The sequence below is a fragment of the Genypterus blacodes genome, unplaced genomic scaffold, assembly GCF_046128005.1.
Source record: "Genypterus blacodes isolate CSIRO-AG114 ecotype Tasmania unplaced genomic scaffold, CSIRO-AGI_Gbla_v1 ptg000090l_1, whole genome shotgun sequence".
In the NCBI taxonomy this organism is placed as follows: Eukaryota; Metazoa; Chordata; class Actinopteri; order Ophidiiformes; family Ophidiidae; genus Genypterus; species Genypterus blacodes.
In genome coordinates, this window is record NW_027466895.1 from 734,042 (window position 1) to 760,100 (window position 26,059).

At 47.6% G+C, this 26,059-nt stretch overlaps 1 protein-coding gene across 3 annotated transcripts; it reads left to right on the forward strand.

Moving 5' to 3' along the window:
* The first annotated feature begins 827 nt into the window (after positions 1-827).
* bltp3b (bridge-like lipid transfer protein family member 3B) lies at positions 828-24,044 on the forward strand. 3 transcript variants are annotated; one of them, XM_076158865.1, is made up of 24 exons: positions 828-1,216; positions 7,649-7,811; positions 9,038-9,076; positions 10,292-10,383; positions 10,478-10,667; positions 10,756-10,896; positions 11,564-11,731; positions 12,452-12,632; positions 12,726-12,809; positions 12,928-13,086; positions 13,229-13,375; positions 13,541-13,650; positions 13,762-13,903; positions 13,997-14,190; positions 14,306-15,058; positions 15,251-15,909; positions 17,028-17,176; positions 17,412-17,569; positions 17,659-17,809; positions 17,949-17,993; positions 19,909-20,168; positions 20,751-20,859; positions 21,043-21,224; positions 21,961-24,044. In XM_076158865.1, exons 1-24 carry the CDS (start codon positions 1,173-1,175, stop codon positions 22,087-22,089), a joined length of 4,449 nt encoding a protein of 1,482 aa, XP_076014980.1. In that variant the 5' UTR covers positions 828-1,172; the 3' UTR covers positions 22,090-24,044. The 3 variants fall into 3 exon arrangements, with proteins under 3 accessions (XP_076014980.1, XP_076014978.1, XP_076014979.1); XM_076158863.1 differs by lacking the exon at positions 13,229-13,375 and having other exon boundaries at positions 829-1,216; XM_076158864.1 differs by lacking the exons at positions 13,229-13,375; positions 17,949-17,993 and having other exon boundaries at positions 830-1,216.
* Positions 24,045-26,059: the final 2,015 nt, after the last annotated feature.

Here is a 26,059-nt window from a genome sequence, read left to right on the forward strand (position 1 = left end):
GTCCCTTAAATAACAAGCATGGTCATGGAAAACTCACACATGAATTTACTTTTAATATGATCAATATTTTTAATACAGCGGCGTGTAATTATTTATATATGTGTGTAAAATATTATTATATTCTATTGGCCTTAAATTCATATATTTACGACACTTTAGTTTACTTTCTCAGAAGATTTGCATTGTTCCAGTAGAATAATAAACTGTCCACTACCCAGAAAACAAATATCCCGGAATGCAAATGGCCTCAAACACTTCTTAACACATTAAATAAAGTCTGATATCAAACAGAGCATCGATAATCCGTCAAGAAAAAATATCAACCTCTGCAAGTTTACTTCCCCAATTTGAACACTAGATGTCCCTAAAGCACCATTTGTAATGGGAACATACACTGAAAACGCCGGTGAAGGCAAATCAGCCACGTAATGTAGCAAACAATTCTTTTAAAAACGATTTCTTACCAACCACTAACAAAAAAAATAGTCTTTGTCTTTGTCTGGACATCTTTACTGTTACCAAAACGCGACTCAAAAGGGATATTAAAAGCTAAATGTATTGGTATTAAACAATATAATATTGTTGATTCCTTAAACGACAAAAGTTTTGGTTGTTTGAATGGAGAAGTTTAATCAAAGAAAACATCAAATTGATTGCTGTGCAGTCAATGACATTAAGCCGAAGATCATACAAGTGAGGAAGAATATACAAGAGAGAACTAATGTACTTACACACAGCTTCTATGTAAATAAAACACAATTCAATATTTATTTAGCTGGCTGGATCCCTAGTAGACACTGAACGCATCACGTGGCCCCGCCCAGACGCCGTGACAACAGACGCGTCTCTCCGCCGCTCTGCTCCGTCCAGGTGCTTAGTGAGAGATTGCGGTGATGTGGATCGTCCCAGATCTGCATGAAACGGCCTAATGCTGGATTCTCTTCTTTCCGAGCTTAGCTGTCAGTCGGACGCCTGGAATGCCTTTGCCACCCCCCGGCCCCTCATGTTTCAGAGAAGGGAGCGGGAAGAGCCGTGAATAGCTGAAAAATGACGCCTGACACAAGGATGAGAATTTGAAACCGTGTGTTTACAACATCGAGTGTGGAAAAGCTAGCTAGCCAGACGGCGGAGACACCCGGCGGCTCGTATATCACGCTTGTGGGGCGGCGAACATGGCTGGGCTCATCAAGAAACAGATCCTGAAGCATCTTTCCAGGTCAGTCCAGAGCTGAAGCGGCGGGGAAGGAGGGAGAGGAGATGGGAGAGAAGGACGGCGAAGGGCTTCAGCTGTCACACAGACCTTTGCTAACAGCTACCGAAATGTTAACCAAAAGCTCATATGGCGCTATCTCGACACGGTCATGAATAGTTACGGATATACAAAGTAAACTAGCCGGCGTCCCCTGCTGTGTTTCCGGCGGCGTGTTTGCTGGTTAACCTCGCTGACCTGACAGCTCCACAGCTAACGTGCTAACCTGGAGGCTAGCGAGGGAGAAGCTAATCCACCGTCACTCGTTACGGCAGACTGGTGGAACCAGTCGAGTGACTGAGTCAGATTGTTTACTTAGACAAATCTCAGCAGTCTTTTAAAAAGCGAAATCGCCCGCCGTTGTAATGATCACACTGTTTGTATCCTTAAACATATCCAACGCTACTATTTACACCAGGAGTGCGATAATTCACATTTAAATCCGGGTTAACCTGTCTTGTCACGACTAGACCATCCGAGAATCCACGTCCACCAGCGTAGTTAGACCCTGAACGCATCCTGCAGCCTGGTTGATAGGCAGTAGGTAAAACACAAATCACCCCCTTATTAATTAGCTATTAACTCATTAACTTAAGAAATAGGAGCTAACGAGTGTGGTTGTGGTTCAGAATCTGTTGACATCAGAACCGTGTTGTGTTGTCAGAGCTTTTGTCAGAGCTCTGCCCACATGACTTGCATTATTTATTATTTTCCACCGCCAACAAATTGACTATAATGAGAAATATTCCTTGTTTTTAGCTTAAACCGCTTTGTCCTCTTCACACACACACACACACACACACACACACAGAACTCGCTAAGCTGCTAATGACTTTCAGCTGCTAAGAAACACACCTTGAAGTATGTCTTCCTAACAGGTAATGAATGATACTGATTGTAGATGTGTACAGTGTCAAAGGTGGACAAACTGTTCAAGCTGTAAAAGCAAAGATATCAGCGATGTTACATTTCTGCTGCGTGTGTGAAATGTTCACTGGGATGTATGTAGCTGGAAGTGTGTGTGTGTGTGTATCTCACATAAAGCACAAAGCTGATTGTATCCGACCGTGAGTTGTGATTAATTTTCCACTCACCACTTACTGCCTTAGTGGTGATTAAGATGGCTTTGTCCTTCACTCTCTAACACGGCGCCACAGCCAAGTTTTGCATTACCTAGTAGTGCAACACAGCCGAAGGGCCATACGTCCTTCATTGTCCTAGTATGTTGGATTTTGTGTGTTCTGTGTGTGTGTGTGTACACATGTACACATAATGGTGTGTGCCCTTAGCGGTGCTGTGACTGTTGATACCGGCAGGACTGGAGGAGTAGTGATGTCATCCGTCTGTAGGCTCATCATCTGATCCTCTTTATCCTGCGCCTATTGGTCTGGCCATAACGGAGGAAGCTGACCTGTGTGACCATCCACCAATCGGCTTCTGCTTGGGGTGGTGATGTCACTGTAACGTCAGTGCGGGGTCAGAATGCCAATGCAGCATCGCCTCACACACTGTGTGGTTACCGATACGGCCCACGATGATTTATATGTGTTTAGATGAGTCGTCTTGGTTTGGAAGCAGCCTGATGTCTACTCAGTGTCCGTTGTTTTTGTAGGTGTGTTTACGTTGCTACATGATAACTTATGTGTGTGTGAGCCCAGTCCCTTTGAAACACGCTGAGGACACACACTAGTATAGCGACGAAGAAGAGCAACATTACATTTTTACAATTCACTGGTGAAGCAATCTGCCATGGCTGCTGCTTCTCTGTCCAGGACAATTCATTGTGTAGGCGCCTATTACCCAAGTGTGTGTGTGACTGAACATGTGTAAGCACTTTTATTGACATGGCCGAGTTGTTGATAGCCTGCCTGTTTCCCCAACTTGAGAGTGTGTCGATGAGGTGTGTGAGCAAAGCAGGGACTCTAGGGTGAAATAATGAGGAGGTGTGTGTTTCTCTGCATTACCAACAAGTTAGGATATCGACAGGAACCTGGCTCGGAGCCAGATAGAGCAAGGTCCTCTTACACAAACACAAGCAAAGACTCACTCACTGATATGTGGATACATCACCTCATTCATACAGACAAACAGACAAACAGACAGACAGACAGACAGACACACAGACACACAGACACACAGACACAGACACACACACACCTGGCAGCTCTGTTGGATAATACTGCATTCATGTCACAGACTCAAAGCAGCCTTTGTGGATTGCTTGTCCTGCTGGCCGCATCATTTCCCTTCCTGAGTCACAAGTTCACATTGCAATTTTGAGTTGTGTGATCAGTGTCAAGAGATTATCAATATATTCCAGTGGAACGGGTTCAGGGCCTGGGAGATTAGGCCTATAGCCGGGCTGGAATGTGAGGTCCAGTTTGAGGTCAACTCAGGAATCTAGAGGTTGACACGGCGGCTCTGTTGAGGCGTGGCACCTTTCACCCCCTACTCGCTGTTATGCGCATACTCACAGTTTTGGTTCTTGTTTGGTTCTCAGTAGTAGTAGTAGTAGACTGACAGGTAAAGATGAATTCTCAACATATGCCAGTTAAGTGACAAGATAGTAAACAAGCTAAACTATTAATATAATAAAGCTAACAGTGATATAAGTGATAATAATGATGGTTCAAAGTGTATCCATCTGTCCTTTGTTCATCTAATTAGATTGTTGTAGCTATTTGTTTGTGAGCGACGCATCTATTTCAGTTGTTTTGTCACGACGAAACTCTCCGCTGTCGTTCTTTCCATGGTGCTGTTGTTGTCGGGTAATGTGCCATAGTGACGAACTCCAGTGTTCCCGGTGTGATTGCTCACTGCTGGAGGGGGGGGAGGCCATTATGGCATGAGTCACGGCTCAGAGTCTCACCGTGGGTGTCTCGCTGGTGTGTAGTCGTGAGATGCTTCTAGTCCAGTGTGATTTGTGTATGTAAGTGTGTGTGTGTAAGAGTGACATTTGGACAGGGTCCCTTCAGGCCTTGGCATCCTCTGTTGCCGTGTAACCGGGGTCCTATGATTGTTCTCTCCTTCAGTAACCTTTCCTCTGTCTCCGCAGGGTCATAAATATTCCAAGACTCCTAGGCCGTCGTTGGCGGTGCAGACTCACTCGGCTCAGACAGTCTGCCACTGCGTGTCGTCGTCCGAGTGTATGTGTGTGCCCTCGCGCGTGGCCGTAGATGTGCACGTCTTTGCAGTTTTGCCGGTTTGCAGCTGAGGAAGCGTTTGAAGTAATCCCTCTCCGTGATGAAAATCCTGATCACTGTCTTTTTGTGCTGCGCTGTGTTGTTTTGACGTCATTGCAGCAAAGGCATCACAGAAAAGCTGCGCAGTCAGAACCTCCAGATTCATAAAGCAGCAAAGACGTATTGATGGAAACCTCAAGACAGGATTTGTCGCTTACATATTTGTGAGCACTCGGGTCGTACCAACGATGACCCTCTCTCCATCAAAATGTCAAAACAATGATGAAGAATGTTCCCCGAGTCCAAAGATCTTCACATTTGAGAATATTGAGGATTTGTTGTCATTAGAAGATAAAGCTAAAGGGTTCTTAGAATGTTTTTCAACTTGGTTCAAATCCGTTTTGTAATAGTTGTGTAGTGATCTGACTGCAAAAGCATAAAACCACTTAACGATAATAATAATAATGATAATATTAATCTAGATGTGTTCTTGTAAATCCTGCGCAATGGTGAGAATGTCCTGGGTTTGATTCTGGCTGTTGTTTCTGTTGTGTTTGCTTGTTCTACCGGGTTCCTCCCACAATACAAAGACACAGACAAAGCTGTGTGTGTGTGTGTGTGTGTGTGTGTTTGTTAGCTCTGTAATAGACTGGCGACCTGTTTAGGGCCCACCGTGCCACACAGCAAGTGAACACTGGCCATAGCTTCCTGGAAACATTGCGTCAGGAGAGCACCAGCTGGTGACAGGGAACCGATCTGTGCACCATGGCACAATATTTTTAGGTTCTGCATTTCACACAATACACCCACACTGTAGCCAGCCTGTCTCCAAACACTGCAGTGGTGCTGTTTGCTAACGGGAAGAGACACATGACAGCCCAAACCAACAACAGAACACATTTTGTAATAGTCAAAAGCGGCTTATACTTCTATTAAACTAACACGCATCACTTTGAAATCAGTGATGGGTGATGAGTTTGTGTTGATGCGTTTAGGAGCAGCAGCGTGTTCTGACGGAATCAATCACCGTCGTGCCCGTTTAGCAACACTTCCTTTACTCAAGCTTATTTCGAGGCAGAGATGAAGATCACAACCACACATTCCCATACCCCACAACAACGATGAGGCCTCCTACTCCTCCTATCTATCCTCTCTCTCTCTTACTACTACGTTCTTCTTCCCCTCTTTCTGTTGCCACTCTTAGACCCCGAGTCACCCTGGCCGTCTCCCGTCCGTCGCCTCGCCTGGCCTCTTCTTCAGGCTGTGCCACGGATGCATTATCAGAGACGGGGGTGAAAAGCGGGCTGTCTGACTCTGTTTCCATTCACAGGATCCACAGGCGTCAGCAGGAAGCGCACCGCAGCTCAGACCAGACGCTGCCGACACAAGTTTGACACAAACGGAAAGACAAGACAGCAGTTTATCCTCCAAAATGTAGACGAGAGAGGGTGTGTGTGTGACGGAAGCGAAAAATAGTGTGTGTGTGTCTGTGTGTGAACTTAACACCACCTTTCCAGCCCTTTGTCGTCGTTCTCAGCAACACTAATGATAGGTCACGGCTGTGTAATGTGTGTTATCTGACGTTAAGGTACGCTGGTCTGCAGAAGGCCAATCAATAACATATTATTTATTAGTGCCTGGATTATTGATGAGCTCTGAAGAATGGTAGAGGAAGCAGGAGGGGGCCCAGGGGAGACAGAGAGTGAGATAAGAGAGAGAGAGAGAGAGCAAGTGGAGCTCGCTGCTTGATACTTGATCGGTGGTCAGAATGAATATTTCACTGGTCACAAGGCTGAGACTCCACGGGCAGGAACGTCCATCCCAGTGTGTGTGTGTGCGTGTGTGCGTGTGTGTATGTGTGTGTAATGGCTTTGGGAGCCCACGTGCACTTTCTAGGCGTCGTGTCATGTCATGTCATATGTGATAATGTGTGTTTGTGTGTGTTGTGCCGTGCCGAGTCCTTGTTTGCATCTGCGTCTGCTGCTGAATAATTTACTGAATTAGAATGTAACATGAGCGGGAGGAGGCGTGGGACAGTTAAGAGGATTTAGTCATTCATTATTGGATAAAAACTATTTCTCACTTATCCTATACCACCGAGTGTTTCCTGCTTTATATATTATGGTTGTCATAGCCACTTATTCATAGTGTGGTATTGGGTTTTTCCAACATGTTTTACAAACTTTCAGACCCTCGTTCATACATCTGTAAAATATCCAAACTCCAATCTGTTGTCTTCATACTGAGGCTTTTTATAATCAGGTCGTGTGTGTGTGTGTGTGTGTGTGTGTGTGTGTGTGTGTGTGTGTGTGTGTGTGTGTGTGTGTGTGTGTGTGTGTGTGTGTGTGTGTGTGTGTGTGTGTGTGTGTGTGTGTGTGTGTGTGTGTGTGTGTGTGTGTGTGTGTGTGTGTGTGTTGTGTTTGCGGAGCTGTGAGCTTTGAGCCGGGCCATATTTGCAGAGAGACACCTGGCTGGATGAATGACAGATTAGTCATCACGTAACGATTTCACCTCACTGCTATCATCAAACCTGATGGGCAGCCGTAAAAGCAATAATCTGCACATTTTACATATGCGTGTGTGTGTATCGGGTGGTACGGACAACAATATCAATATTAGCGTGTGTATCAACATTACACTAAACCCGTTATTAACTTCACACTGCAGCCTGCTAACTATTTACCAAGCTGTGTATGAAATGGGGACAAGAGCACTACGGTCATGGACATTTGCAGTCTGTGTGTTCAAGTCTATTTACAAAACACGCACACACGTCCCATTTGCATGAATCACTACCCTGGACATAATATCCAATACATTTCCATGCATACAGTACTTACTAATACTTTACCCACTAATACCCTTGTGAGGCACCAGTACATTTTGTCCTTGCTGTGAGAACACACACACGCACACGCGCACACACACACGCATCAGCATGGACTTCAGAAACTGCAATTATCCTGCCCAACAAAGAGTTATAATACACTAAGAAGGCGGTTCCTTCTTTCCGTCTTTAAAGCCTCCATCTTGTCGCTCAAGGTTTTTGTTGAATGTCATTTTGTGCTATAGTTTCTAAAGCTTGACCGTGTCGTTCCTGTGCCTCAGCTCAGGATGTTTCTCCACATGTTTCTACCCAACACACAGCTGCTTTGTGTCTCTGTAAACACTCCCCAGGCTTAAAGCTGCATGTCTCCCCTCTCTGTGTCTTGTATAGGTTCGCCAAGAACCTGTCGCCGGACAAAATCAACTTGAGCACGCTGAAGGGCGAGGGCCAGCTGACCAACCTGGAGCTGGACGAGGAGGTCCTCCAGAGCCTGCTGGACCTGCCCACCTGGCTGGCCATCAACCGCGTGTGCTGCAACAAGGCCGCCATCCGGGTGGGTGACACTCAAGGGACTATTAGCTCTGAGTGCTGTTGATAAAATAATACCAACACGGATCCGTCTCCTTATACAGATAGGAGGACTTATAAGGGAAGGGGTGGAGTAGTTACACGTAGACACTGATTTTCTCCAACTAATCTTTCCAACACACACACACACACACACACACACACACACACACACACACACACACACACACACACACACACACACACACACACACACACACACACACACACACACACACACACACACACACACACACACACACACACACACTCTGCTGGAGCTGTGTGATGCCCACTGTGGTCGTCAGCCAAGCAGCATATGTAAGAGCGCACTCAGACACACCCTGGAAACGGTGAATGAGGCGACTTTATTTCATTCCCGACTGTAATGATCTGTAATTCAGGCCAACAGCTGACCAAGGTCCATCCCCCTTTACCACCCCCCTCTTCCTCGTCATGCTCCTCACTCTTCCTCCTTTGCATGCAAGTTAGTTGAATACGCCCAAAGTACTTCACCGCCTCAACTGCTACCTATTCTGTTACTGATAATCCGGTTCAAAAGGAAAAGAGAACAGATGCGTATCTCACTTCCTTTCTGTTTAGATCCCCATCTCGACCTTTTCTTCCTGTTACAGAACTCGACACTGTTTCACCGGTCACAGTCAGAACACTTGTTACCACACGTGAGATGAATGTGAAACAATGTGTCGACACGCACGGGCACACACATGCATGCACGAGCTTAAACAGAATAGGTAAATATACTGTATATGATGCAAACAGGGTGGAATGTTTCAGCTCTCACCTCTCTCAGTGATTGCGCCCCCTTGTGGCAGCCACCTCACATTTCAAGACAGAGCCAGTTGGGAATGAAACACATCACTCAATTCAATAAGAGGCACAAATTCCAAAAAATGTTCTTGATTTATGACATCTCCACACGCTAGAAAGAGACGCAAGTGGGCTTTGTAATCTCTCGTTAAGTAAATGCTTCATAATTCAACGCAGTCATGGCCGATAACGGACATGTTCATGATTTATGAAACTCTGGCTTTCAGCTGCCAGTCAGTCTTGACTCATTGATCACTTTGTCGCCTGCCTGCCTGCTATTTTGACTGAATTCTGTGTGGTTCAAGTTGCGTTTGATTTGATTTGTGCACCCCATTAAATTCATATTCTATAGTTGACTCACTGTTTTGTTTCCATTCCCAGATACCTTGGACAAAGTTAAAGACTCATCCTATCTCCTTGGTAAGTTAGTTGCTCAAATATCACTACTGTAGTCATAGTTAACTTTAACCCTTTAAAGCCAGTTTTGTTGATGTTATGCCAAAAGAACTACATGTATCTCTTATATGTTTTCTTACACGTGATGTGTCTCATCTCATGTTAAATGACACATTGATGATACATTGTGAAGATCAGGAAACCGCTGGAGGTTGGTTGTTGTCATAGACCAAGCGGGTTGTGTAGAGCATCACATTAAATGCTGTCCCCGGCCTCCAGCTTTAGGTCGCACTGTCGTGGACGTCGGCGACCATTCATCACCAGCAATACCACAGAAATTTGGCTCTCCCTCGTTGTAGTTGTACATGGTTACCTATGACGGTGGACATACCGGCGGGGTTGTAACTGTTGCTGATGTTGGAGATGATTTATGATACTTCAGTTGCGTATTTTGTACAAAAGGACCTGTAGACCCCCCCCCCCCCCCCCCCAAAGCGGCGAGGAAGGCCACCTTCACCTGGCTGACGGACGTGATCTCTTTAGGCGCCTTCAGTTGTCCATCCTGATCCTGGTTTGCTTTCTTTAGCCCGCACATTTGCTTTAGCTGGATTGCAAGTTAACCTCGACGTCGGCCATTTTCTGTATCACGCCACCAAGATTGTCCTCCAGGGCGCTCTGTTTCTGGGTCACGGCTGCCAGCTTCTCTCTCATGGCAGCCGGCTCGCCGATGAGGTCATAGGTGTCAGGTTGACAGACGGCCAGTCTGGATTCAGTCCCCAGGTTGGAAAAATTCCCGGCACACAGGCTGCAAGAGAAGAACAACAGCAGGAGGAACATTTCTCACACCACTTTACACAAAGCCTTGTTGTTGTGTGTGGTCCACTGGCTCTCACACCCCATATTTAGATTTCTGTAGACCTGTTGTTAGTGCACCGTGTCCTTTGCTTACAAAGTACACAAACGCAGAACAAAAAGCTATAGAACACAAAATAACTGCTTGGTTACTGATGGTGCGAGAGTGAGGCATTCACTGAGGGTCTAAAGTAAGATTTAACTGCAACCACCCAACAGTGAGTGAGTGAAAACTGAAGGTCGCAGAAAGGTCTGGCAGGCATGTAAGAGAGACGCACAAGGACAAAGAGACTTTTTCCACACAGATGCAGCGAGGGGAGAGGTGCAGTCAGTGGTGTTGAGTCACAGCCTTCCGTATCTAAGCCTATGACTCACACTCTCTTTCAGACTCTGGATAAAGTCGAGATGGAGATGAGCACATGTGACGAGCCTCGTCCCCCCAATGGCCCGTCTCCCATAGCAACAGCATCCGGACAAAAGTGAGCTTCCTGTTACTCACTTCATTCTTAAAAGCCTTTCGGGGGAAGAGCCTCCATTTATTTATTTTCCTGTCTCTTTCTGTCTCTGGTTCAGCGAGTACGGTTTTGCAGAGAAGGTGGTGGAGGGCATGTCGCTGTCCATCAACTCCATCGTGGTCCGGATCAGCGCCAAGGCCTTCAACGCCTCCTTCGAGCTCTCCCAGCTGCAGGTCTACAGCGTCAACACCAGCTGGAGCATCAGCGACCTGCGCTTCACTCGCATCCACGATCCACAGAAGGGCGAGGTCCGAGTTTAATGTCCACTTAGTGTATACGCTTGTGAATACAACACTCAATCTCCTAAACCTCATTTGTTTCACTTGTGCGTTCCAGATCCTGACGTTTAAGGAGATCAGCTGGCAGATGATCCGCATCGAGGCCGACGCCATCCAGAGCGCCGAGCACGAGATGTTGAGCGCCCCCATCCGACTCATCACCAACCAGTCCAAAATAAGAGTCACTCTCAAGCGAAGGGTCAGCCCTCACACACACACACACACACACACACACACACACACACACACACACACACACACACACACACACACACACACACACACACACACACACACACACACACACACACACACACACACTGATTGACACCTTTTACAGAGTTTGAGTGAAACATTTCTCTTCAGCACTTAGACGTTAAACTCTGTGAAACAAAGCTGGAGCTGTTTTGCTTAAACTGGTTTGTTGTGCGCAGTGTGAACGCCTCTGCCACAGACTGCAGGGCCGGCGTTGGCAATGACCCTTATCTCACACACCCAAACCACCAGTGTGTGCTTAAATAAGATTGTCTCTGGTGAATATTCAATGTAGTTTACGAAGGGCTTTTGTGGGAAAGTAATCCGGTTGTTTGTTCTTTCGGCTCAGTTAACTGCTGGATTAAGCATTTATTACTATAGACACATACTTTCTTCTAAATATGCTATCAGTGCAGTTACAGCTCACAGTGGGAAGAGCAGATAGAAAGCAGGCAGTGTTGCTTCTTTCTAGTTAGTTTAATGTTTCTATTGTACTTTTGTACTTTCTGAACTGACCTCCAAACTTGCTACCAAACACACTCTATAAGAGAGTTTCCATACAAAGCTACTTCTACAATGTCTGTTTTTACTAACAACCTGATCCGGTCCAGATCAAGGACTGTAACGTGGTGGCCTCCAAGCTGATTCTGGTCCTGGACGATCTGCTGTGGGTGCTGACAGACTCCCAGCTCAAAGCCATGGTGCAGTATGCCAAGTCCCTCAGCGAGGCCATGGAGAAGTCTACCCAGCAGAGGAAAAGCATGGCCACAGAAGACCAGGTGCTCATACACACACATCACAATGATTTATCATCAAACGCTACGCTCACTATTTATACATCTTACTAAAGCTTGAGCCAGCAGTTGCCGTAGTCACCATATTCTAAAACACCAGCTTTGTGTCTTCATTCCCCTTTTCTCCTTGTTCTCCTTGGTCTCTCTCTCTCTCTCTCTCTCTCTCTCTCTCTCTCTCTCTCTCTCTCTGTGTCTCTCTCTCTGTCTCTCTCTCTCTGTCTCTCTCTCTCTCTCTCTTCATGTCCTCATTCCACCCTGTGTGGATCAGCCATCATGTCACGGTCTGATAGTTTGTCCTTTTGTCCATGGAGATTATGTCTGCTCCTCTCTGTGTGATTCCCTTCATGCCTTATTGCGTCTCCATCTACATTGTCCCTGTCCCTCAGCATCGGTGTCGGTGTCCTTCACTCTCCATCTGCCTACACACACTCGCACATATCCTTTTGCCTACACAGTTTCACACTTGTCCACGTCCCACCATACTTGTTCCACGTTTTCACTAAGTTGCTTTGACATGAGGTCTGTTGGACAGATTGAGTACTGCATGTTTTAGCAGAGAGCAATGTTAAGTTTAATATTACTATTAAGTTTTGTCAGCGATGACTCCCTTTCAGTAACATAAAACTGTGCTCCATAACCATGACAACAGATCATCATCGATACAAGCGTAAACTCTACATCTGTCCATCCATATGTGTTCACCAGGGGTCGTCAGCGCCCCCCTCAGCCCAGCAGGTGCGCACGCAGCAAGCGTCCACTGCTGCTGACCAGACCGCAACTATGGCCAGGCTGTTCAGCAACTTTGATGTATCTGAGACATCCCACCACCTACAGATCAAACACCTGGACCTGCACATCTGCGACGACATCCACACTCCGGACAAAGGTTGCGCACTCATACAAGCATGAACACAGATTTATATGTACTGTCTATTCCTGTATAGATTTGGACTTGGACTCTTTTCTTTCCACTGTGTAGTGGTCCATAAGAGGATGACGGGTGGAGCCATGCAGCTTTCCTTCAGCTTCATCACGCTGGACTACTATCCGTTCCACAGAGCAGGTACAAATCCCGGAACGACATGAATACTACCATAGTCACCATGACCGTGCTAGCCTTTAACTCTTCTAAACCCTTCCTCCTCCACAATTCCTCACCCTTTCCTCCTCCACCTCACCAGGGGACAGTTGTGATCACTGGATGCATTACAGCGAGGCCACCAAGGCCAGGGAGGGTTGGGCACGCAGCCTGCTCGATGAATTCCAGTCCAATGTGGAGATGTTAAAGAATATTCGAGACCAGCAAAGCCAAACTGCTGCACATGGTTCCCCACAACACGGTAAACATGCACACACACAAATAGAATTATGTGTGGTTTGGGAGAACTTATCCTACTCTTTGGCTATACCTCTCAGCACACACACACATTCACACTGACATTCTCACAAACCGTAACCGGCCACATGTTTGGTGTCCTCCAGTGTCCCTTAGGGACGATGTGTATGGGTCCCTAGGTTGTCAGGAGGGCACAGGAGGAGAAGTAGGGCTTAGCGGGGCAGATGAAGGACTCCTAGATTGGGGCCGACAAGCACAACCTCCGGCCCAGTGCTGCTGGTGCTTAGAGCCAGGTACCGTGGTGTGTGCGCACATATTGGTGCGGTGATGCACACCTTTTGCGTGGCTAAGCGGTTTGTAGTGTGAGAACTAAGTTGTGCCTCTTTTATGTCCCCCTTTTCTGTCCTTCTGTTTTGTTTTATTTCCATCTCTGCCTCCTTACATTGTTCCCTCTCCAGGTAAGATAAACACCTCGTCCACGTCCTTCAGTTCTCCCGCTCAAAGCCCCAAGACTCAGCTGATGTCCAGCTCTGTGGTCCTCAGGATGGCTGACTTCAGCATCTACCAGGTCACAAACACACTCCGGCCTTCCACGCTCAAACTCTCAGACCGAGATTTTGTACATACAGGTTTTCGTCAAATGATAGTTGATGATAGTTTCTGTGTTTGTCTACTTTAGGTGTCAACAGCAGACCAGCGTCGCTCCAGCCCCAAGGCCATGATCTCCTGCAATAAGAAGTCCTTGTACCTTCCCCAAGAGATGCCTGCCATCCATGTGGAGTTCACAGAATACTACTTCCCTGATGGAAAAGACTACCCCAGTAAGATTCCCCCCATTAAGACCACCACTGCTTTGAAAGCAACCAAACTGTCCTCCATGTTTATGTCCTCCCCCTGCTTTTCTGCCTCTCCAGTCCCGTGTCCCAACCTGTACGTCCAGCTCAACGCCCTGCAGCTGGTCCTGGACCCGCGCAGCCTAGTGTGGATCAACCTCTTCGCCCTGGACCTCAGGCAGAGTCTGGAGCAGTTCATGGAGATCTACAAGCTCAACGACTCGCAGAAACCCGACGAGCACGTTGACATCAAGGTGGACGGGCTCATGCTTAAGGTGAGGAGGAGGAGGAGGAGGAGGAAGGAACAAACACTTTTTCACACAAGCACACACAGCCATCCTTACATGTTTATCAATAACTCTCTTTCTCTCCCTGGTTCCTGCTCCCTAGGTGGTGATCCCCACCGACCTGGACCCGTCCTGCCCGCCTGACCTGCCTCGCTCTGTCTCAGTGCAGACCTCAGAGATGGTGGCCACCAACACACGGCACCCGGCCAACTGCACCCGCTCCCACCTGGAGGCCCTGCTGCAGGCCTTCCAGGAGGAGCCCTTCTTCTCCTCCTCTTTTCTCTCCTTCCCCCGCTCCGCCTCCTCCATCCCCCCCCTCCACCCCGTCTTCCAGCGTCACGCTCACGAGCAAGACACCAAGCTGCACGACATCTACAGAGGCTTAGTGACGCCGACGATGGACGTGGATGCCCTCAAAATGCCGGCGGCCAATGACTTCTGGGCGTTGCACTTTGCGCAATTCTGGGTGGACTATGAAGGATCCCGCGGAGGCAAGGGGCGGCCGCAGCCCTTTGTGGACTCTTTCCCTCTCACCGTGTGGGCGTGTCAGCCAGCAAAACTCCTCCAGCACCAGGAGAAGCTGAAAGCCGGCATGGGAGCAGGCCTCTCCAGAAGCTCTTCCGGAGAGGCTGTTGGACGCCTGCAGAGGAAACGCTTATTGAAGGAGTATTACAGCACCGAGGGCTCACCGCCGCCGTCTCACGACAACAACACAACACTGCCAGCCAGTAACGGATTCCACAAGCCTCTCTCCTTGGACAATCTGTCCTCCTCTTGCTCTTCTTCTTCTTCCCCAACCTGTAAAGATGCAGATGTGCACATGTTGGTGCACGTGCAGAAGCATTTGAGTGCACAGGTATGGCTTCAAAATAATGCGTGTAAACTTTCTGTGTGACAAAGTGTACTATTTGAATGATTTAGATTTATTGTAGATGTTCATCATTTGACTCATGAGACATTTTACTCAAATTGATCAAATATGATTATTTTGTCATCCAATGAATCTTCACCGTACAATGCAATAATTACCCTGTGTGTGTTTATCCAGGTGAGCCACAGGCAGTATGTGTTTCTGATGCACCTCCAGCGCAGCATCAAAGCCCTGCAGCAGACCCTCCAGCAGGACTTGGAGGAGATGGGCTGCAAGAAAGACCGCAAAGATTCCTCCCAGCGTCCTGCTGACCATCAGCCGTTCAGCGTTTGCCTGGGCCTCTTGCTCAAAAGTGCAGAGGTGTCCTTGCTCCTCAAGCCCGTCCCACCGTCTGAGGGGTCCAGGTCACCTCTGGGGTCGGAGCTTTCGCCGTCGGAGAGCCGAGGGACTCTGGAACCTGGGAATGACAGCGGTGAGGCGGCAGAGAAAGGCGAGAGGGGCAGTGAAGGGAGTGGGTCAGAAGGACGCCGGGCAAAGGTGCCGTGCACTGTAGACCAGCTGTTATGTGCAGAAGGTTCAGACGGGGGCGCGGCGCAGGGTCTCGCCCCCCTCATCCCCGCGTCCACTCTCGCCATGCGTCGCAACTCCAACCGAAAAGCCTCACTGGAGGAGAGAACTTTAGCTAAGAACCCTGGGAGGTGGAGCTCAGATGAAGGAGGCGAGGCCACGGTGGACGGTCAGGCCGGCGGAGAAGAATCCCAGGCGAATGATCAGCTGACTGACTGGAGCGACAAAGACAAGGCCGCGGCAGCCAAGATGCCTCAGTCAATATCCAGGTATCTGCTTTCTCACACAACCAGGGCTTTGATATCACACCATGCTTTCGTTCCCATAACGACGTGTGGTCTTGTACGTAATGATCAGGGCTAATTTAGAGAATCTAATGTCTCATCTTGAACACAAGAGCTGTGTGTGTGTGTGTGTGTGTGTGTGTGTGTGTGTGTGTGTGTGTGTGTGTGTGTGTGTGTGTGTGTGTGTGTGTGTGTGTGTGTGTGTGTGTGTGTGTGTGTGTGTGTGTGTGTGTGTGTGTGTGTGTGTGTGTGTGTGTGTGTGTGTGTGTGTGTGTGTGTGTGTGTGCGCGTGCGCGTGCGTGCGTGCGTCTCTTCATACTCAGCACCAACTTCACCTGTGTTTCTCACCTAATGTGTGCTTGCTTACTTCAGTGTTTTCTCATCTGTCGTCTCAGCACTGAGTGTGTCTTCCTGACTCATTATGCTTCCACTTTGGGCCCTTGACCCGTGCTTTGACCTGTACGAGGTGTGTGTGTGTGTGTGTGTGTGTGTTTTCTCTCTGTGAAGGAAAGGAAGTTTGTCTGTGGTTTCTGATCTCCTCAGCTCCTCAAACTCCAGCAGATCTACCTCCCTTTATTCCATATCCAACATGTAAGACAAATGGATCTGTGACTAGCTGTACCTACGAGACTATGTGTGTATGTGTTGAGCTGTAAGTGAGTGTGTATATTTATCCTTGTCCTTGTGATCACTGAATGAATGTAAGTGCAAATGAAAATGTGAATCCTCCTCGGGCATGGGATTGCATGCGTGCACGATCTGTTGATCCCTGTCTGTCTGTGTGTGTGATGATGAGCTGGGTCTTTATGTGTGTGGTGTCTGTGATCTGTGTGTGACACGTCTTTTATCCCTGCCTTGTGTTCTTGTGGTTTTGGGAACCACCTTGATTTTGTCTGTGATGATTTTCCTCAGCTTCTTCCAGGCTCTTCGGGGGGGTAGCACACGTTTCACCTCACCTTAAACTACACCACACAAAGGAATGACACCATGTTTCATTCATGACACCACCAGCAAGATCTTCAAATCATACGCACAGATTCAACACGACATTTAACTGTTCAAACAGTGTAATAGTTGATGCTGTGTGTGTGTTCGTGTGGTAGTGGTCGTTTGATGCGGGACCGCTCCCAGTCCAGCTTCTCTGTGTCCTATAAGAACATGAAGAAGAGTCCGTCCCTGCAGTCTCTGGACAACATCTCTATAGACAGCTACCTGATGGAGGATGGAGATGCGTATAACCTGCTTGAAAGAGGTAGAGGAAACACACACACATACACACACATTCATGCACATCTGTTCTGTCGCTCATCATGATCTCTGACCTCCTTGCAGGAGTTTCTTTACAGGAATCAACAATAAAAGTCTTAACTGTACATGTACTTGTAGGAAAGTTGTTTTGCCAGAAGATGGCAGCATCGTGCTTACATACGGACTGACACAATGCATCTCCTTTGTGTCGCGTGTGTGTATCTGTGTGAAATGGACAGACGACGTTTCCATCTCGGGCTACAAGGACGCTGTCAGCGAACAAAGCACCACGGAGAGCGCCGCCGAGGCAGTGACGGGTCAGGAGCAGGAGGGCGGCGTGTCCCCCGACACCGTCAGTGCCACGTCCCAGAGCATCGACGAGCCCACCAAAGACTTAGTGAGACGCCGCAGTCCTGAAATGCAGAATGTACAGACATCTGAGCTTTGTGCTGAGCACGAGTGTGTGTTCCCGCTTCCCCCTTCCAGGTGTCTGTGCTGGTGCTGAGGGTGCGCTCGGTGTGTGTGGGCATGGAGGTGGTGGGCGACAGCGCCGCCTTGGCCCTGGAGGTGGGACAGGTCCGACCCAGCCAGCTGGGCAACGTCAGCCTCAGACAGTACCTCAGTAACCGCAGCCTGGGTGAGCAAACGCTTCTTACTCTTCTGATTCTCTCCCAGCATTCCTTGCTTGCGCACACACACACACACACACGTACATTCACACACACCAGTGCAGGCAGCCCGTCCCCCTTTATTCACTTTCCCATAATTCCCCACAGGTATGGTGTGTTCAGTACCAATACCTACTGCTCAAAGCAGCCAAGGTAAATGCTGTGTGTTCGTTCACCATCTGTAATTCCTCTGTGCATGTGCGAGTGTGTGAGTTTATGTACGCGTGAGTGTGTTTTTTTCCAGGTGGTGTGTCTCATTTTGGCATGCATCGCAGATACACATACAGCACATACTTGTTGTATTGCAAGTGATCGCATGCAAGCGTGTGTGTGTGTCTGTGTGTGTTATGCTTGTATTTCCACGAGTGTAGTGATCATTTTTCAACAGCAGGGGGAGTTTAAGAGAGGTGTCCAACTCTTTGTCTCTCCTTCACCCTCCCCTGATCTCTGTCTCTCTCTCTCTCTTGCTCTCTCTCTCACTCTCCTTCTCCTTCTCTTTATCTCTCTCTATGTGTGTGTGTGTGTGTGTGTGTGTGTGTGTGCGCAAGTGTGTTTTTTCAAGCACCAGCACTTAAGAGAGAGTAAAACTGACAGTAATGGAGTGAGTGGTCCCATTATTTGCAACATTAGGCCCAGAATTGTGTGTGTGTGCACGTGTGTGTCCCACCAGTCAGCCAGATTCAAATTAACTTACTATTTGTGCAGACTGGTTTCAACTCTCTCTCTCTCTCTCTCTCTCTCTCTGTCTCTCTGTCTCTCTCTCTCTCTCTCTCTCTCTCTCTCTCTCTCTCTCTCTCTGTCTCTCTGTCTCTCTCTCTCTCTCTCTCTCTCTCTCTCTCTCTCTCTCTCTCTCTCTCTCTCTCTCTCTCTCTCTCTCTCTCTCTCTCTCTCTCTCTCTCTCTCTCTCTCTCTCTCTCTCCCTCCCCCCCCACCTTCCTCATCTCTCCACTGCAGCAGACTTTGCAGTTTCAGTCCAGTGATTCAGGCAATGAGAAAAACGCCAGCTTTGCCCCTCGCCACGCGTCTCCTCCTCCTCTTCCTCCTCCTCCTATCTCACACTCACCCTCCTCCCTCCCTCTCTCCTTCCCTTTCTCTCTCTTTCTCTCCACCCTTCTCTCCTCCTTTTACCCCTCCCCAGTGCTCTCGCTCTATCTTCTCGCTAATCCTCTGTCACTCTATCCTCTCTACCTTTCTCTCTCTCTCTCTTTCTCTAGGCCATCTTTACTCTTCGTCCCTGTCTTATCACACTCACTTAATCCCTCCCTCTCTATTTTTCACTTCCTCTCCATCCTCTGATTTCAAACCTCGTCTCAGCCTGGCCGCACGGGATTGAGAGAGAATATGTCATATCATCTCAGAGAAGCTGACAGTTGTGTGTGCGTGTGCGTGTGCGTGTGTGTGTGTGTGTGTGCATCACTCTATGGTATTAACCCTCACTGCTCCCAAATCTTTTTTCCCCTTCTTCTCCTAACACACAGGCTTTCCTTCAGACATTCTGTCGTACGGGGGAACGTGTGGAGCTCTTGATATTAACGAAAGAATAAATTTGAGTTTCCTCCGCAAACGTGACTCTCGGCGTCTCTGAGCGATCAGCACTCGCGCTCGCCAACCTCTCCGTGTGAAGCGGCAGAGATTTCCATAGAGGCGTTTTCAATTATGCAAAGGCTCTCAACCACTGCTTTCATCACTGAACTGTCTCCCTCTACCCTCACCTTCACTTCTGAATGAATGCTTCATCTCTGTCTGTCCATCTCTTTCATCCTCCTCTTCCTCTTTCGTCACCTTGATGCCTTCGTGTCCGCCTCAGTCATTTATAGCTGTGAGGCACCGGCAAACCATCAAAATGTTGTCACAGTTTTAATGACGATAACTTCCTCCCTCTTCCTCCTTCATCACACTTTCCAGCCTGACGTTAACATGCTCCTTCCATGTTTAATTGTATGTGTTTAGATTTCACATAAACTCAAACTGTAACTACACCCGAGACGCAGCAAATATTGACCCTGATGACTTCTTTCAAACTAATTATCTGCAAAAGCTGGATGACGTGTTGTCTCCTCCCTCGCAGGTGCTGGAGAGAGCGGCTCTGCGTCCGCCGGGGCCCTCCACTGTCCGGAGGTGCGGGCCCGCCTGGAGAGCGGACCGCGCGCCGCCGCCCACTCCCCGCTGGCTGAGCGCAACGGCTTCCTGCAGCTGCGTCTCCACGGCTACCACGCCAGCTTCCTGATGTCCACGCTGCGGAACCTGGCCCACTTCCTGGAGGACGACTCGGCGTCGCAGGTGCTGCCCATGGAGATCAGCGTCCGGGACACGCACGTCAACTTGAAGGTGGGCCCGTGTTTAACATCGCTACTTTGTTATAGTAACCATACATTCTACTGATGAAGAGGAGAAGCTTGTGTTTGGTGATCTGATTGCTCCCTTTCCAAAACGATCTAAAATTGAGTTTGGCGTCCTTTCCGGGCGTGTGTAGGCACAAGTTGCAGCCTTCCTCTCTGATGGTTTCATGTCGCGCTCACAAAGCCCTGCAGCTGGAATGATATCATTCCCTACGTCTACCTTCACCTGCCGTTATCTCGCCGGAGCAGCAGGCTCCCGTCGGCTGCGATTTGAATAGTCGCACGCGCAGAGAGAACAGTGGCGTAATTCTTCCCCCGCAGGCAGAAATTGGAGATTTATTTCCTTCCCCCTGAGGTTATTGTCGCAGAGCCCTAACCTGCAGGGCTTCAGCAGGATGTTTGTTCCATTTCTGTCCACTTCTGTTGCAGTAATAGAGCTCGTACCTCACATCCAAACAGCGCGGGAGCTCCAGTAACCAGGTTAAGCATTCTGAACAAACTGTGTCCTGATTGTAAATTAGATTTGGACTCTCTCTCTCCCTCTCTCTCTTCCGCTTGCTCTCCTCCGCAGGATGATGGACCCCGTGACAATCTGTCCGACCCGGAGCCCTCGCCCATCACCCTGCACGTGGACAGCCTCATCATACACAGACAAGATGACGGCTCCTTCTCTATAGGAGGTGACAAACACACACACACACACACACACACAGACACACACACACACACACACACACACACACACACACACACACACCGAGGCTATCTCCACCTCCACTTCAGCACTGATTCACTGCAGTTATATAAGCTGACCTCTTTACATCCACACCTCCAAACTCTTCCTCCTCCTCCTGCCCTCACAGTGGAGCCAGAGGCCAAATCCAGAAAAGACGCCTCCATGACCGACGGCCACTTGACCGACGGCCACTTGACTGACGGCCTCTTGACTCCGGTCCCAGAGGTCGCGGGCACAGTCCTGGGCATTCCAAAGGCAACCCAGACCCAAGCCCCGCCCACCAGCCCCTCTCCGTCTGCCAGAGAAAAGGTGAGCAGTGGCGCAGAGTGACGCTTAAATCCACGTTGGTGTTGGCAGAATTCCGTGTAATGCCTGTTCTCCGGATGCACTCCCCTCATCCTCCTCCTCTTACTTGTGATTTTGGAGGCTGCTATCAAAAGGTGCCAAGTCCTGTTTTGGCAAATCGACTCCACATGCCTGCCTGTCTTGTTTACAGTAGGAGTGATGCATCTCAAACAGAAGACACTCCATTTTAACCTCTCCCTTCGATCAGAACCACCTGTGAAAGTGACGTTTGTAGCTCTTCTTGTAGCTTCTCACAGATCCGTTGTCCCCCAAACATGCAGGATTTGTTGTGTTGTCTGTTGTGTGAAGTGGCTGACTGCAGACTTACAGTCACCGTGGGCGTCTGGCAGCAAAGCAGCTCACAGTTCTGCTCATAGAAAGTGGAGAGGAAACACAAACAAACAGTGCTGGAGGAAGCTACTGTGAAACTGCAACTACTCTTCTGATAAGACCGTGAAGAGTGATGCATGCTGGGAGTTGTTCAGGGGAGTAGCAGTGCCGAAGAGTTCAGTGTGTGTGTTTTGATTGAAGTTTGTCTGATGGTGGAATCGTAATTTACTGGACAATAGCTTAGCTACTGTCAAGCTACTAGAAAAGTAGTTAAGTTGGTAGCAAGTATGCTGCTATTTATGGACCAGACTTCTGTAGGATTAGTGAGCAATTAAACATTTTCCATCTACCCTGCATTTCTTCATCCCAGATGCTGATGGAGGAGAATGAATGTTTGAAGGTGGAATTATCCAAAGCCAAGATGGCGCTGGCTGAGGCCCAGATGGAGAAGGACTCGCTGCTGCATCGCATGAAGAGTCTCAACGTCAACGCCAGCTAAGCCCCGCGGCGATGAGGACGGCCACCAGGGGCAGCGCTGAGCGAGGATCAGCTGGAAATTAAAGGGGGCTTTCTCGACTAAATTGGCTCCTTCCGCCAACGTGCCACCTGAGGCTGCAGAATGAATTCCTCTTTGAAAGCGACGAAGATTCGAGGCCAGACTCAAAAAAAAAAAAAAAAATCCACGTTTTTACACGCTTACCTGTTTTACGCTCTCAAGAAGAAGAAGAAACAACAGAGACGTTGGATAAATGGTGCCTACAGCTTGGCGGTCGGCTTCACACTTTCCAAATTCAGCTCTAACGTTAGAAGAGCTTTCCCGGTCAGCTTCTTTCAAACATGTAGGTATGGAGTCACACTGAATGTCATATCTTCAGAGGAATGTCTTAAAAAAACCAACTTATTTTGCACTGAAATGTAATTTGTAAAGTGTAATCTAGTGCTTTGATATTAGAGAGACAAGGGAAAACAAATCATTCTCTTACTTGTCCTCAGAGTGTGTATAGTGTACATTGTATGGAAATGTGAATTTTCTACACAACTTTGAACAGTTATGCAGTGTTCCAGTTGAATGTGTGTGTGTGTGTGTGTGTGTGAGTGTGTTTGTGTGTGTTTCAGCCAGAACAAGCATTTCATTACAAAGATGGGACGAGTTTGTAATCGTCCGCAGCCCATTCCACAGCACTGACAGCTAAGTGTCCCATCATGTCCTTGTCCTCCCCCTATTTTTCTAATGTGTATATAGCTACTTACATGTGCAGCACTTTTAAACAGAGGCACTGTACTGTACATACGACGAAGACGACTGAGAGAGAAGCGTGTTCACGGGAGGACAGAGTGATACCCTGTGTGTGTCTTCTCCCTCTGAAAAAGTGTTTGGAGAACACTGTGGGCACTTTCAAGCTGCCTGGCTGCGTGTGTGCGTGCGTGTGTGCGTGTGTGCGTGTGTGTGTGTCTTTCTATAATCTATAATAATATGTCTTTGTCTTAAATGGACACACGCTGCCTGTGTCTGCTGCTGTCCCATGCTTTCACGCCAGTGTGCCGAAGAACACATCGGGGGAAGATCCCTCATTGGTTGATGTCCCGCTGAAGTCTAAAGTCGTGTTTGTCGTTTGACATTTCAGTGAATTTGGCTTTCAATGTCCTCCGTTAAAGCTGCACAAATGACAAAATTTTGGCTGCTGGAAACGTTGACATTTCTGCCAAGCTTGTAAATGGCAAATGATGATGAACAAGCATGGAAGAATTTTCCAGAATCCATTTTTAAGATTTCTTTTTTTTTCTTTTTAGCAATTAAACTGTTATTTTCTGTAATATTTACTTTTGGCCTCTAAAGCCGTATCATTAGAAATTCTGCCAATTACCGACTTGTTTTGTAAAAACTACATCATGATGATGACATCAGAAATCCTTTGTAGTAAGACATTCCTTTAAAAGAAATCGTAAAAAAATAAGAACTCAAAATCCTGAGTAAAAATGATTCAAAATTCTACCAAAAAAATGAATCGAGATAAAAACGATTTCAGACTCTAGAGGATTAAACAAACAAACTGACTTGAGTTGTCTAACAGCGTTTTTGCTTTGGCACAGCACAAAGGATTACTGTCCTAAAATGTCGCTCTCACACCAAACGGATCCTGTATGTTCATCAAGCAGTAGTTTACGCTCGTCTACATTATGCAACTGTTCTAACCGGTACTTAAAGCACAGCCCGGTTCCTTCTTGGTTTCTCTCTTTTCAAGTTGTTCAAATCTTATGTAAGCAGAAGAAATACGACGAGTTCTCTGCACAAACATCGTGTCCAGGCTTGAAATATCGGAGGCAGGATTTTAATGCTTGACTGTGCGTGGAGACTTTAGTTCACTGGAGGTGGAGAGGTCTTTTAATTTCGATCATCCTCTCGTCGGCCCCGCCTCCTTTGCCACAAGCCCCGCCTTTTCCTGGGAAGCTCCGCCTCTGGACCGAAAAATGAGAAAAAGAAACAAAGTAATAGGATGTATTTGTCTGTCAAAGCTGCTGAAATATTGATGAAAATAAAAGGATATCAAAGTGAAAAGGGTTTTATTTGTACAATGTGTTTAGTTTGCCAACAAATGTCTTTGTTTTTATGCCAGTTTTATTCCTCTATTAAATATTTAAGGTCCGCACTCATCTGTTCCTAGGATGTGATTTTGGAAGAAAGATGGCAAAACTGCCCTTTAGCCTCCTACTTTGTAGAGCGTATCTAGGTGTGTAATCTATGTAAAGCTATGCCTGGGTTCTGTTTTACTGAATGCATTTCGACAAACGTGAACCTCAAGTTTGACTACTTTGACGCTGTTCAGTGCCAATAAACAGCACAACACAGCACATCCACTTCAAAGTGGTAGTGCTGAAAGTTTCCACTGATGCAACAACAATATGCTTATGAACTCAGAAAGTATAGCACAGTCATGGTTTAAGCTCAAAATTCTCATTTAATTCATCGTTTGGTTTTTCTTTCAGAAACAAAAGGCAAGAAACCGAAGCCTCTCCGGGCGTTAAACTGAGCTGCAGTGAACCACAGGAGCAGAGAGTTTGCACATAAATGGTCATGACATTTTATGGCTGGAGTAGAGTGAAGCACTGAGTCATAGAAGGACATTAAATGTTTGTGTGAGAGAGAGAGAGGGAGAGAGAGATGTGCTGCTCTGCTGGTGTTGACATAAAACTGTGTTTACATTCTGCTGCTTAATGTGCATGTGATATTCAGTATGTCAGCGTGACTCAGTTTATGCAAGCAGAGCATGTGCGTGTTAATTTATACACACGTGTGCGGGACAAAAGCAAGAGAATGGATGAGGTTACTGGCCGGATATACACTTGGATTGTGGGAAATTTGATGAGGGAGAGAAGTGTCAGGTTGTGCCTTGGCACAGGGAGCAGAACTCCATCCAACGCCCAGTGGGGCTGCAACTGTCCCCCCCCCCCCCCCCCCACCTCTCTCTCTCTCTCTCTCTCTCTCTCTCTCTCTCTCTCTCTCTCTCTCTCTCTCTCTCTCTCTCTCTCTCTCTCTCTCTCTCTCTCTGCTCTATTTTTACATCTCTGTCCACCAATCCATTCTTTTAGGTTTTAATGCAAGAACACCAACCCACTAAGGAATCTGGCACACAACGGAGCACACTAATCAGAAAAACTTGGCAAAGAGCCTCACATTTAACAGAAATAGACCTTATTGTTAACATTCTTTATAGATTATTACTGTGATTAGTATATATAGTAGTTGTGCAGATGTGTGTGTGCAGCCACAATCCAAAACCTACCTTGGAGTCAAGTCAAGAGACCTTTTTACGAGTTCAGCAGTCCTACATACCAACTATAGGTGGAGCACCTGAACGCAGCACTTCTCAAATGCCCGTTGAGCCCCATTGAAGCCATCAGGCAGGTCCCGGCACGCACTGGTGATGGCAGGGAGGGGGCGCAGTGGAGTCTTGATGGAGGAGGGGGTGTGTCTGCTTCCCAGGCTGTCAATGGAGGGAGCAGATCAGGAGCAAAGGCGTTAGAGAAAATGCCTCCACAAACCAGCATTCATCAGACAAACCCTCCTCTGGCGGGACAATGGGGCTATTTTAGGATCTCACCTGCTCTCTAATCCATCTAACAAGGGAAAGAGGATGAAGAAGGGGGCGCATTTACAGTCTGCAACACATACACACACACACTGCATTACAAACGGTTGATTTAATACCACGCGAAGGGAAACACAGCTGGGAGGTGAGACAGAGTGAGACTTTTTAAGCAGACTAACAAAGGCATTGCCTGCTGTAGCAGCATCATCCACGCCCCAGACTGTACAATGCTGCTCTGTGCGTAAAGGTAGACCGAATAAAACAGGAAGTCAGATACATTTGACTGTAAAATAAAACTTAAGAGACGTTAGGGTCAGTTCTCTTCCGGTTTAAATAGCTGATTTTCAATAGCTATGAGTTTGAATGAATCTTCCTGAACAT